We start from the raw sequence: 13599 nt of genomic DNA, 5'->3' as shown, positions 1-13599 counted from the left end.
GGAAGCAGGAAAATGCAACACACAATGAAGAGAAAAAAGTCAACAGAAGCAGACCTACAGATGAATCAGATGTTGGAAATGGATGAGAAGGTCTTTAGAATAACCATTTTAAGTAGATATCCAACACGCCTCAGGTGAGGGAAAATCCTGAACCGCAGAGAGCAATCAGGAATACATCCCCGTGCAGAGTAGGCAAGTTGTATGGCAGTTCATCTTGGTATTACCTTTGTATTGCTTCACTAAAGCATCATTTGAATAAACTAAACATAATTTTTATATTGAGACAAATTTCTCTTTTCCCAAAATAATAAACCACTGCAGATTAATGCTATCACAAGAATGATTTTACAGTATTTTCTGTGTCAGTATCTAAATATTGAAGTGGCAGTGTCTTCTTAGCAAAAGGTGTGTATCCTTTCCTGATGCAAACAGGTAAAAAGAAAAACATTTTAACCAACATTTATTTTAAACAGCCACCATTTTGCTTGTGCTGCCCTTTCTGCTGGGAATAGTTTTCTTTAGTACTGATTTACTACTGCAGAGGCCAATAGTTAGCTCAAGGGTCACAAATAACAGCTTATGGGCAACCAGGCGGTCTCCCCACGGCCAGTTACAATTTCTCACATGTCTGAAAGCTCACCTAAGCCACACCTGGTGGTCATTTCCCTGCTGGATATCATCACATATGCCCTCAGATGATGATGAAAACATTATCTTATATTATTTCCATTAAAATGGACAGAGCCACTAATCCATAGTCTCAAGTTAGTTTCAAAGGTGGGCTCCAACCCACCTAGGGTACACAGTGGAATCCCTTAATATAAAACTGTAAAACGATTATCACAAAAAGTCACTAAAAACACCTGCATAATGACAGAGTTGGGTAAAAAGTACTCACTGACTGACTGCATTTTGACAAGGTTGGAGCCCCACGTATCTGGTAGTTGGGAAGTGTGTATGACTGAAGGCTGGAAGGAAGGGAGCCCTTCCTTGTAGGTTGCTGGAAAAGGCAGGAGTCATGGAGAAGTCAGGGTGGAAGAGTGAAACGTTCTTATATCTGTAAATGAGGAGGTAAACCTGACACGAGGCCCCTGGGAAAGCTCCTTCTCCAGAATTTACCTACCCACTTCAGTAGCACATGTTACCAGCCACCTCACCATCTCCCGCCGTCGCCAATTTAAGGTTGACAGTGTCATTCGCATAACCTATAAAGAAAGGATAACAAAATGTTTTGGAAGAGTATCCCAAGACAGTGGAAATATAAAACAAGTCATCCCAAGGTATAAACTACTAGACACACTCCCTACTAGCAGGAAGATGGAGAGCCATATTTAGAGCAAAGCTCTGCATATGAATTAGGATTTGTCCATGGCTCCCCTAGCTGGCCTTGCCCCAGCCTGAGAAACAGGAGGTCCACATTCTACTCCTGATGGGCCAACTGACCAGATGTAGCATCTTGGGCAAGTCACTCCATCAATTAATTACTTTTCTCATCTGCAAATCAGAGGCCTGGACGGGAGCATCACACACAGTCCATGCTCTCTTCTCCTCCCCAGCTCTGACATTCCATGGTTCTGGATTTCTGAGGCTCCTCTGAACTAATTCTGACCAGTAACCCTCAGATGGCAAAGAGGTATTTTAAAATAATTATTTTTGTTATTCCTTCAGTCTCTGGTTGCTCTTTTCTGACAATAACAAGGATAACCCCAGGTCTATGGAAAGAAATCATCTTTGGCATCATTAGTGACTTGATTTTGTTTTTTACTTTCTAATAAGAGATCTCAAGATAAAATTATCCATTTCTTCTTGCTCCCCCCATTCTTTAAGATTCAGAAACTCTAGAACTATAACTCCTAAAGCCTGGGAAAGGCCCTGTGGGATTCTTTCCTGGGTCCTGGAAGGAATGAGGCAGGGAATATGCTCTCAGCAATTTGCCATTTACCCAAAAAGTCTGCCAGAATTCCAAATAACCAGAAAACTTAATGATTTTTTCTGCATCACACCTTTAAAGGCAAATAACAAAAATAAGCCAAATAACCAGAATTATTTTAAAAAAGAAACTTCTAAAATATCATTGTATATACCCTCTATTCACCCTCTGCTTGTACAGTATTATATGCAGTCAGTGCATTTTCCTGTAACCTAATTCTCTAAACTTTTTTTTTTTTTTTTTTTTAGGTGAAGCAACCCTTGGTTGACCTCACAGATTGCAAGGACCCTGTCAGTTTACAATCCTTTATTTTTTATGCCTACAGCACCTGGTCTTCCTAGGTGGTCTCCCATCCAAGTACTAACCAGGCCCGACCCTGCTTAGCTTCCGAGATCAGAGGGGATCGGGCTTGTTCAGGGTAGCATGGCCGTAGACTCTTTAAACTTATTAAACTCTGTTAAGGAGAATCCATAACTAAAAAACCAGATTAATCATCTAATCAGGGCATTCTATTCCTCATACTTTAAGCAATTAGAGGATAACAATTTCTTTCACTGCCTTTTATGGGTGTAGGGGTAGAGAAACAAATGTAAACAGAGATTCCCCAAGAAAAGTAGAAATATAAACTTTTCAGTTCCTAGTTTATACTACAGTAATCCTTTCAGAAACGATAAGGAAGCAAACATCTATCTGCTAACTAATTCAAAATATCCTTGGTAACATGTCTAAGCAGGCCTGCTGAAAGCTGAAACTGGACCCTGGCCCAATTACGGCTCTTATCCTAATTTTCTCAGGGTTATAAAAAGGAGCTAGCACCGCCCACCTATTATGAAAATGCAAACATCAATAAAAATTCACACTTCCTCTAAACATTTAACCGTAACAAATGAATCTTTATTATACATGATAGCTTTATTTAAGTCTCATACAAGCAATAATTCTTCTCCATTCATTAAAGAAGAAACAATGACATTAAGGCTATAATTCAGAAAATGATTTTTTTATTAGAAGACAAAAACAGGGATTCTAAATGTACAGTCCCTGAACTGTAGGAAGCAGTCTGGTGCAGCTGGGACTGACCACAGATCCGAAGCACAGTGCTCTCCTGAAAGTCTAACAGGCTTGTGCAACAAAGAATCATTTACCAGCACTAAACAATCCAAAGAAACAGAAAAATCCCTAAAATGGTATCTGTCTTTAGCAGTCTTTGGTACCCCACAAAAGACCACCAGTCACGTACCTGCAGACCCAGCTCCAGAGACACTTTCAAAAGAGTGATGTCTGGCAAACTGTCCATGAGAGTTGCTATTTTAAATGCATCTTGGGCAAGCTTGAAGATGTGGGATGAGGAGTGAATGTTTTTCTGGATGGATTCTAATACTGTTTCTAGCCTCCGAACATCGCCTGCCACAAACAACAGAAACCCAAATCAAATCAAAGCAAAAAAAATCACGTGCACGCGCAAACTTGCACGCGTGCGCGCACACACACAAGTTAAAAAGGAAACGAAACATAAAACACAAGTAAATTTACCTGAAATGTTTACAGAGGGCACAGATATATTACAACTAAGTGTCCTAGAGTTATTGCAATGTCTATGAATCTTGGCTTCACAATAAAGAAACACCAAGAGCACCCTCAATGACTAAAAGAACATGTGACCCAGAACCAACATGAGATAGCAAATAGCTCTCCTAGTTTCTATTTATATATATTTTTGATGAATATTTCAGGGAGAAAAGAAAAATGTAACCTAACTTTTTAATCTGCTTCTGAATCTCAACATGGCAGGGTAACTAAATCTGAACTCTGCCCGCAGGAAGTTTAATGACGCAGTTAAATGAGGAAAATGCCAGGCTCAAATGAGTAACAAATTTTGCCTCATAAGCTAACATCTAAAGAAAAGTCTCCCCTACAACTTAACATTAGTACCACTAGTGAGAATTTGAATGTAAACACGAATGACCCTTAAAAAAAAAGGCAAACTAACAAAATAATCATGAGGCCTCAGGACAACCCAGTACCTTTGGCTGCAGTTAGCATGGTGGATGCCAGCTCACACTGCTGGGATTCTATGTGGCTTAGAGTGAACCAACGAGGGTATCGGTTGGGAACAACTGACGCAATGTGGTGTGGTCGGGTGAGGTCTCCCGTTGGAGCAGTAGATTCCAATACTAGTAACCTATAATGAGAAGACAAGGCAAGTGGCTCCTTGTTATTACTTGTCCATCATCACCTTGGCCACGGGGACTGACCAGAAGCCAGAGGAGTGGGTAGATGATAGGAGAAACTGTTCAGGTCCTCGGTGCAGGAAGAGCTGGTACAGCTACACTCTATTGTCTGGACGCCAAAGTCACCTTGTTAATTGCTCATTACTCAAACCTAAGAGATTTCCTTTCTTTAACATCATTCAGAAAATTGCCATGTTCAAGGAAATTAAGATATGTAACAATAAAGAAGTTTGAAACACAGTCTTGATATTTACCTACTTAAAAAATCTTATCACTCTTTAAACAATAAGAATCAATGGAAAACTGATAGTGAAAAGAATATTGAGACTGAGATTACAACAGTGGATAGCTGATATGCATAAGCTTAACTTATTAAAACACAAAATAAGGGGGGAAGTAAAACAAAAATGATTTCCTTTTCATTATTCATACTTTCTAAAGAATTAGTTCCTTATTACTTCAGGAATTTGTAGTTAGAATATGTTCTATCAATCATATCAGAGATGATGAATGCGAATGATCCATGTATTTGTCCCTTGACAGTCTTGCATAAATTCAGTGTGATTTCTCATTTCAATCAATCTTTGAATAAGAATACGTTGACAAATAAAGAACAATTATTAAAAACAAAGCACATGCTTAGTGATCTCTTCCAAATTATAAGTATCAAAGAGATTAGTAGAGTAGCTATAACTGCAACAATTCCTTTACAATCATCAAAACACTGACCTTCATTCAAGAATACCAGTGTTAGAACTATGGAATAAGTGCTGGGGACCAAAAGGAGTTAGCAGGATCGGGGTGTGATGCTGACTTTGGGGACCCACCCTAGAGCAGTTACTGCTCTAGTAAAGTAAAAGGCCTCATTCTCTTCCTTTTATCTAGGGGCAAAGAGATGTTAGCATTAAAGGGTGGCAATGCAGGTAATTGAGTAGTAAGAATTTTGGTGGAGTTGCTATTTACCTTTTTTTAAAAAAAACCCTGTACTCAAAGGCAGATTTTTCCAGAGTTGCTATAGAGGAGACTAGTCAACATTCCTGGAAAGTTGAGAAAATGAATGCTGAAAACACCCTTCCTCAGCAACCCCGCCCCTACTTCCAGAAGGACTAAGCGGCAAGCAAGCCACATGTCTCTTTTCCTTCCCGTTCCCCTGGCTGCTCTGAGATGCTCTACTAGGTCACACTACCTCTCTTCCACGACAGTCCTTTGGCTGAAGGAGTAACAACAGGTAGAAGAGAAGAGGTGGAAAAGTAATTCTGTGCCCTGCTAGTAACCAAATGAACAAACTGCCTGGGCAGCAACCAAGGGCAAACAAGCCTTTCCACCTGACCGATACCGTCACATATAAGCCAGAACCACAGAGAAACCTTATTCTATTCTTACTCCTAAACTTTACAGTGAGCATAGCAATAGCACCTGGTGGCATCATAACATTACCATCCTCCCCTTTACACAAGAACAGAATTCTTAGAATTTCAATAAGTATAGAGCTGATCATCTGTCTTCATCTGACAACTTCCATTTCAGCTTCCAAAAAAGAAAATAGGAACTTATAAAATTTTGCTTTAAAATACAAACCGAGTGGTATGAAATAATTTAGTGGCAGACTTTTGCTTATGTTAGTTTAAATTTATATTTTGGTATTTTAAAAATAGATGAGAGAACTTCATAAGGTTTCTCTGATATGGTTAAGGAGACTTCATGTTGCCAAGGGAAGTATGTCAAAATAAAGAATGTCAGCCTCTAAACACACTAACACACAGGTACCCCGCCGTACCCCACCTCCCCCAAATCACTGCATAAAAAAGAGGTCTACCTAAGAGAGACAAACTACACACACAGAGGAAAGGATTTATTTCTGAGTCCACTACACTGGTTGCCGACTTAAGAATCTTTGATGAAAGCTTCTATGGGATCAAATTATTTTCCAGCATACCTCAAGCTTTTAGGTATGCTTATTATTTGTCTTTAGGTGACTATATCACAATCTAATCTACGCTTTACCACAGGAGTGCTGAAATTTTTTAAAAAGCTCATGTTCTAAGAAAGGTGGCCATTCCTTTCAGGCCCTTAAAATTTAATAGGCTACCTATAACACTGAAGAATATAATCTTGAATTCATTAAAAAATAATCACCTAGAACAAATTTGTGATAAAAATAATTATTTGGTGAATTGACTGTAAGAAGGAAAGTGAAAACAGAAAGGTCAGTGGCAGAGAACAACATATTCTAATTGTTATTACTGAAAAGGAAGGACTAAAGAGGAGATGGAAGCAGTCAGAATTGAGGTGAGCAGATCCTGGAAGATCTCTAACAGTGATGCCTTTGACACTACATATAGGTCCCATCTGCCCTCATCCTCCAGTGGAGCACAAAGGGTGATACGATGGCTGTCCTGTGTTATTGGTGAAATGTGAAATTATAGCAGGTGTGCAAGGCTCCCTCAATTATTATATGCAGTCAAGTATACTATTTAGCAGTTTCAAAAATCTAATTTTTTCAAAGCAATTAATTTAGGAAGGTTTTAACTGTTGCTGCCATGTGGTTAAACTTGACCTAAGACTGTTCTGTATTTCCGAACTCTAGCTTCAAGAAAAACTAGGAAAAAGCCACCATAAGCATGAATATGACAGCAGTCAAGGATATGATTCCTCATTTACTTTAAAACAGAAACCAAACAAGCCAATGAACAAACCATCACCATGACAGTCCAAGGCATATAAATAAATAGGTTCTTTAGATTTTCTGCTGCCTACAAGAAACATGAATGAATGAGAAATCAGTTAACAGCCATTTCTCCCAGTGGGGAATTTGGATTGCGTCTGCCCGGCTGGGCTGTGAATACGTACCGCATTGCTCTCAGTGCAATTTTGTATGCCAATTCAGCATCATGAGGTAGGAGAGAGGTGAAGAGATACTTGGCAAATGTGTGCATTGGAACGCTCTCCCGATGGATTATTTCGCCTAAACCACTATATGGTCCGGCTGTGGGAAGAGAGCATACACATTTTACATTCCTAAAAAAGGAACTAAGACTTCTTGTAAAGTATATCTTAAAATTTTTATGTAAACTTATAACATATACAAGTTAATCTGGTTAAGAATGTAATCTAAGTGACATGGTAGAAAAGAATACAAATTCTTAGTCAAAAATGATTCTACAGGGTATAGTATCCAATATCGCATTTACTTCAGGAACAATCCCCTAACTGTACCATAGCTAAAACAAGAATCACAGAACTAAGAACTAAGGGGCAGAGCCTTTTCACACTACAACTGCTTCAGAGAAAAGCATAAAACTTCACTGAATTCAAGAAGCATCCTCTCTCAACGTGTATATCTGAGCATCCAGATTTTCAAATGCACAGATGACTCTGTAGCTTAACTTTGGAACCTGCTCCTGGACCCAATCAGTCTTAGGGGAACAGACAAGTCAGGTTTCCAGAAAACAAGAGCTCTGCCTCAGGGGATGGAGTTGGGGAGGATTCTGAACCACAAATCCCTATATAAAGACTTTAAACATTGTTGCTTCTAATAAGTAGAAATGAATATTAATTCTCAGAAAGTGATTAATAATAAAAGAGTAGTTACCCATTTGATACTCACCGTAGGCAAAAGAAAAAAAAAAAAAAAGAATTTAAAGTAACTGGAAATCTACCACATATTGGGCTCCAAAAGACCAATTTTAAAAGGAAAATTACATTTAAGCTGTCAAAATTCATTTCTTAGTAAGTTTTGACAGACATGGTGGCAGAGCTGACTTCCCCTATGTGCTCTCTGAATGCTGCCCTAAGAAGGGCGATACAGACTTTAAATAAATTTTGAAAGGAAACCACTGTGGTTAGTTCAACTACTTTCCACTTAGGTACTTTGAGGTTTAGTTACTGTAAAGTGTTTAATAAATTAGTTTCCATGTCACCTCTGAGTAACATCTCTGTCATGATTTCTAGAATTATGAACCATGACACTATTGCTCAAAGCACATAATGCATTTGTTTTCCTTGAGAAAAATCAGTCTGGCGAAGAGTTTAGAATGTAAGAAATGCAGTGCAGAAGAAATGGTGAGAAGAGTTACTGAACTGAGCATGGGGTAGGACATTTATACATTATAGATCATTTTAATAGAGGTTATTTTAAATTTGTTTTATTTTTTGGTTAGTATTTTTGAATTGTTCATTATTTAAGTGCTTTGAAAATTATATAGTAAATCACTTATTTTTTTTACCTAGGCAAACTAAAATCCATCCTAGATTTCTAATTTTACCAAATATGTTAATCTTTTTTCCTTGTCTTTAAGATATTTTAAAATGTTTGAGTGATCTGACATTCTTTGAAAGTTGATATAGCAGTATAGTTCCACCTTTAGTTCATACGACGAGGCCAAATTATTTAGGTTATTATTATGGACTGAATGTTTGCATCTCCTACCCCAACTTAGTGGGCTGAAGCCCCAACTTCCAATGTAACTGTATTTGAAGATAGGGCCTTTATGGAGGTAATGAAAGTTAAATGAGGCCATAGGGTAGGGCCCTGATCCAATAGGATTAGTGTCTTTATAAGAAGAGACATCAGAGAGCTAGTTCCTGCAACATTCTCTCTCTAAAGGCAGCCATCTACAAGCCAGGAAGAGGGCCCTCACCAGAAATTGAATCAGCTAGCACCCTGACCTTGGACTTTCCACCCTCTGTGAGAAATAAATTTCTATTGTTTAAGCCATCCAGTCTGTGGTATTTTGCTATGGCAGCATCAATAGACTAAGATACTAACTATTTTACTTAAGGACTAATTATAGCAAATTTGTAGATTATCTTCTTCATTTCTCCTCCATTTTATTCCATTGTTTCCCTTAAATGATCAAACTACCTTTTTTGTACTATGCAGAGAAAAAGCCAGGATACACAATCAACATTTTGCTATGACACCTCCCATTAAGCAAAACATTCAGTCAGGTATCGCATAATTATTTGTGAATTAATAATCAATAAAATTCCTGAACTCTAGTATACTAAATAATAAAAGACTGAAATTTGGTACTAAGATCCCCAGAAGTACTTTTCCAATATGCCAATTGATCCAGTATGCTAATATTGTGGCCAGAAGTGATTAACACTCAGCAACAATACAGGGTTACTGCTTCCTCTTCTTCAGGTACCTGAGTCTAATTAATTTGCCCCTGAAATGCACAGAGTGCAAAAGCATGAAGAACTTGGTGTCCCAGTGCAGTCAATTCAATCATGGAGTGCTTATCTTCTGGAGTTTACAGAAATGGTCCCTTGGCTTTCCCCTTGGACTGCTTCCTGTCCTGTACTGCCCGCTCTTCGCAGGCTTAGCGGGGACAGGAAGGAACAAAGGCTGGGATGAGTCAACAACACTCTTCATCAGGCACAGATCTCATAAAAATGTTTAATGGGGGAGGTATAGACTAATCAAAAACTAGGACAAAGTTAAAAAATATTCATGAATAATGAATATGAAGACATTTAAAAAGGAAAATGATAAACATATCAGATGCATCAACTCGGAAAAGCACACACCCTCTTCCCACCTTCAATATGATGGAAACCAAAAGTCAGTACTGAGAGCCAGTGACAACATAAAAAAAAGTTGTGGCTAATAATTCTGCTTATATCAAAGGGAATTATGAGAAGAACTAAAAGAAAACAGTAATGAAAGAATCAAGATCACCTGAAATGTGCCAAGATGGATTTTTATGTTTAGAAGGAAAAAAACCACTTCAGTAGAGTGCTTAAAAATATTAATACTAGAAATTTTTATCAAAATTAATTACATTATAAAGAACATTTTCCCTTTAAAACGCATTTCTAAAACACATAAATGTATAATGTACTTGGTGAAAATATTTTCTTTCAAATAGGTCATTAGCTTTGCAAAGATAAAAAAGTTCTGAAATGCTATTTTCCCTAAAATATATATAACAGTTCTGAATATTAGATGAAGATACCACACTTTATGAGCCTATCAATCACAGAGAATCACACAATAATAACATATATGTACTTGAGCGATAGAAGCAATTTTATCAATTAGACATCACCTAAATTTATGCAAAAGATTAGGTTACCATACTAATTGTACTTATTCTTTTCGAGAAAAATTTTTTTTAAAATGATGCCAGCCAAAATTTGTTAGGCCCTTTAGCTCCTGACTTTATAAAAAAAAATAAAATTAAGACATTACCTTGGAGAGTCTATGAAACTTTAACTTGGTGAATCTATATCTAATGAATTCTCTGAAATGATTAATCAACACAGTGGAAATTCACTCCTGCAGCCTTCAAATCTTTGGTAGCATGTGCAAATGACATATTCAAAACCTAGACATCATGTAACAGCCAATAATTCAGAGGAATGCCAACCAATTTTCATTTTATTATTTAATTGATCAAGCAAAGAGGAACAAGGCTATCAGCAATAGCTCACTAAATATCAAATTTGCATTTATCTCAGGAACAACATGGCCAAAATACAGTTCTTTTCAGAGCCTGTAGCTAATGGGGCTATCCTACACGGTCACCTAAATCAAATGACACAAACCTAAACATCTCCACTTTTTTATTAAGTGATACTATTTTTGGATAATAAATACACCTATGACTATACCAATCAGAATAACTACCATATTAAATGCATTTAATAGTGCCTTAATACAACTGGCTAAACAAGCGGGAAACTTTTTTTTTTTATCAAACTACCTTCTAATAGGAAGACTGCTTGCTTGCGAAAAATTTTCACCAGTGTGTCATCCAATTCAATTTCCTGAAGCTTGGAAATGAGCTGCTCCTCATTCCGGCAAACCTTCTCTTGTGTGTACAGCCCATCAGGCATGATACGCTGCTGTCCCAGCCCTATCAGGGCTACTTCCACAGCTAGCGTTAAATAGGATTCCCCTTCTTCTAAGAATTTGTGTGCAGGTAGATGCTGGTATTCCAGAGACTTGCACTGTCCCATATTCTCTGTAAAATGCAGAAAAATCAGGGTTCAGAAACTACTTTTGTAGGTACAGATGTTTATCTTATCCAAGACTTATAAATATGAATTACTGACTTAATTCCAAGAGGCCAAAAAACATATTTCTTAGGTTAAAGGGCACAGTTTCCTAATATCTTTTAACAAATGGCCACAAATGACTAAATGTGTGTTTTGTGAGACAGAATATTACAAATATTTTTCTCCCATTGAAAATCAATCACCAAAGAAAACTATAAATCTAAAAAGATACTAAGAATACTTAAGAGTGGAAAAAAATTTTAATTAAACAAGTATAAAATTACATGATGACTGCAACAGTTATCAATTTTTAAAAGCCTGGCATTATAAGTTTCCATACTTTTATCATAGTGTTAAAATTTATAATGAAGACAGTAGAGAACACAAAACACGTAACCCAATTTCAAGGTCCTTTTTGTCATCAAAGAGTCATCAGTTATCGTAAGAGTAATGACTCTGAGCATTCTCTTATCTCTGTTAAGGTATTTCTATTAGAAAATGTGACAAACTGCAACCATCAAACTCGCAAGGAAAGCGCAAGTCACACCTTTCACCCGACAGAGTTTTGGGTCACCCATAATTAATGAAGGCAATCACCACATGAGAAAATATGGAGGAGCAAGATAATTAATCCTCTGAGCGCACTCAGCCATGGGAGCAACAAAGGGACAATCCTTCCCTCCCACATGATGCACATTCTTATTCTCTATCTTGATGCTGGAAAACAGTCATGAACGTAGATAAATTCTTAGATGCAGAATCACTGACTAGAAGGGAACAAATATTCTTAAGTTCTTCACACATGCTGTCAACCGCTGACTCTAAGACCAATGCCCTTCAGGGTTTAGGAAAAAAAAGGCATATGAGACAAATGTTGATGATTTTACCTGTAAAATCTGAGAACCCAGGGAAGCTTTCATCATCCATGTGGCAGGCTTCCATAAGGCTGCTGAAAAGAGTGCCCACAGGGTCTAGCGGGTGTCCGACCCAGCCCTCCAAATTGGTTATCGAGGTTATGCTTTTATGGGGTAGCTCTGTATAAAGAAGGGGAATTGAGAGAGAGAAAGATGTAAAGAGAAGAGAGGCTTTACCATTTAATAGCAGCATCCTGACAAAATTAATACTGAATTTAATTAAAAAACAAAGGTATACATATCCCCAACTTGTGAACTATTTTGAGTTCTAAAAGTTCACCTGTAAATCAATATAAATGGTACTAGCTTCCCAGGAAAACTCCCAAACATCTATTTAATTCATGTGTCCAGGGTACTACTGAGTTAACATTACTTTTCACACTATTAAATTATGTTGAATAAGGAAAAACAAATTCCAAATTTTCACCTGAGAAGCCCACTTCCTAGGAGTGGCATTAGATAAGACTAAAAAGGCCCTCTGAAGTTACCACTGGGTAAACTCTACAACTCTATTATGAAGATACTCTCAGTGTCAGTGCTCACTAGATCATCTAAACTGGAGACCAGAGGGCAGCTGTAGCTTGGGTCAGACTTTGACTCCCCTATATTATTAAATTACTCCCCAATATCCTTATGAAAGTCTTCCTTATCATGGATAAGCCATTTAAGAGAGGACTTTGGCCATAAAGAAGAATTACAGCAGAAGATAACATATAATTTGGATGAAACACATCCTTTACATTTTCTTCAGAATGTTAGCATTTTCAAGTTCTTAAGTTAAACTACAGAGTGCTGAAAAAGGCTGCAAATATTTTAAGATATATTCTGTTGTAAATAATGCAATATTTTACATCTAAGTGTTTACTAAAGTAATAAATAACAGCTCCTTATTAAAGGAAAACATAATAAAATCTATATGTAATATAAAATATACAGGAAAAAAATTGGCTTGGAGATAGCCAAAGAGCCATTCCATGAATCCAACACTCCTTTAGACGACTTCTGGTTTTGGACTGTCAACTATCAGTACATAGAAATGAGGCATAGCCCAGTATAATGTATTAAAATTTGTAAAAATTGGGTCCTACATTCCTTGGAAAGAGCTTTCCTTTTGGTTTCTGTCACTGGCTTTCATATATATAACAGTACGAAAAAATGAAAAAAAAAAAAAGAAACTTGAGCATTAGTCTTGAGACCAACCAAATATGTATGTTTGATGGGAGAAAAATACATATATATATATATTCGTAGATATATGGTGAAGGTAAGTGTTGTGCTTATACAAATAAATCTATTGTAAAGGAATGGAAACAGGAAAAATTTTACAAAGTATTTCCTCTGTGTCCTCTTTCATTTCTCACAAAAATTAGTAAAACAAATAATAACAAACAAAACACACACACACACAGAGAAATGGGAGAAATAAAAATCAGAATACAGTTTTTTTTCAGAATCAAGAAGTTGAGCTAAGTGAAATAAGTCAGACACAGAAAGACAAATACCCTATATCTCACTT

General features: G+C 37.1%; 1 protein-coding gene and 1 non-coding gene across 2 annotated transcripts in view; both read right to left on the bottom strand.

Moving 5' to 3' along the window:
- ZSWIM6 (zinc finger SWIM-type containing 6) overlaps window positions 1–13599 on the bottom strand; it is a 166860-nt gene that overhangs the window by 3184 nt on the left and 150077 nt on the right. Inside the window, exons 8-13 of the mRNA XM_039870000.1 lie at window positions 12057–12203; window positions 10875–11135; window positions 7012–7147; window positions 3955–4112; window positions 3171–3334; window positions 1124–1205 (exon numbers count right to left, since the gene is read on the bottom strand). Coding sequence (XP_039725934.1) covers window positions 1124–1205; window positions 3171–3334; window positions 3955–4112; window positions 7012–7147; window positions 10875–11135; window positions 12057–12203 — 948 coding nt within the window. The remainder of the gene's footprint in view (window positions 1–1123; window positions 1206–3170; window positions 3335–3954; window positions 4113–7011; window positions 7148–10874; window positions 11136–12056; window positions 12204–13599) is intronic.
- Window positions 2247–2365, bottom strand: LOC120608304 (5S ribosomal RNA). The gene has a single exon (XR_005654373.1). It is a non-coding gene; the product is annotated as a 5S ribosomal RNA (ribosomal RNA).

The sequence above is a fragment of the Pteropus medius genome, unplaced genomic scaffold (assembly GCF_902729225.1).
Source record: "Pteropus medius unplaced genomic scaffold, Ma_sr-lr_union100, whole genome shotgun sequence".
Classification (NCBI taxonomy): Eukaryota; Metazoa; Chordata; class Mammalia; order Chiroptera; family Pteropodidae; genus Pteropus; species Pteropus medius.
The sequence above is the reverse complement of the archived record's forward strand: the minus strand, read 5'-3'. Positions and strand labels throughout refer to the sequence as shown.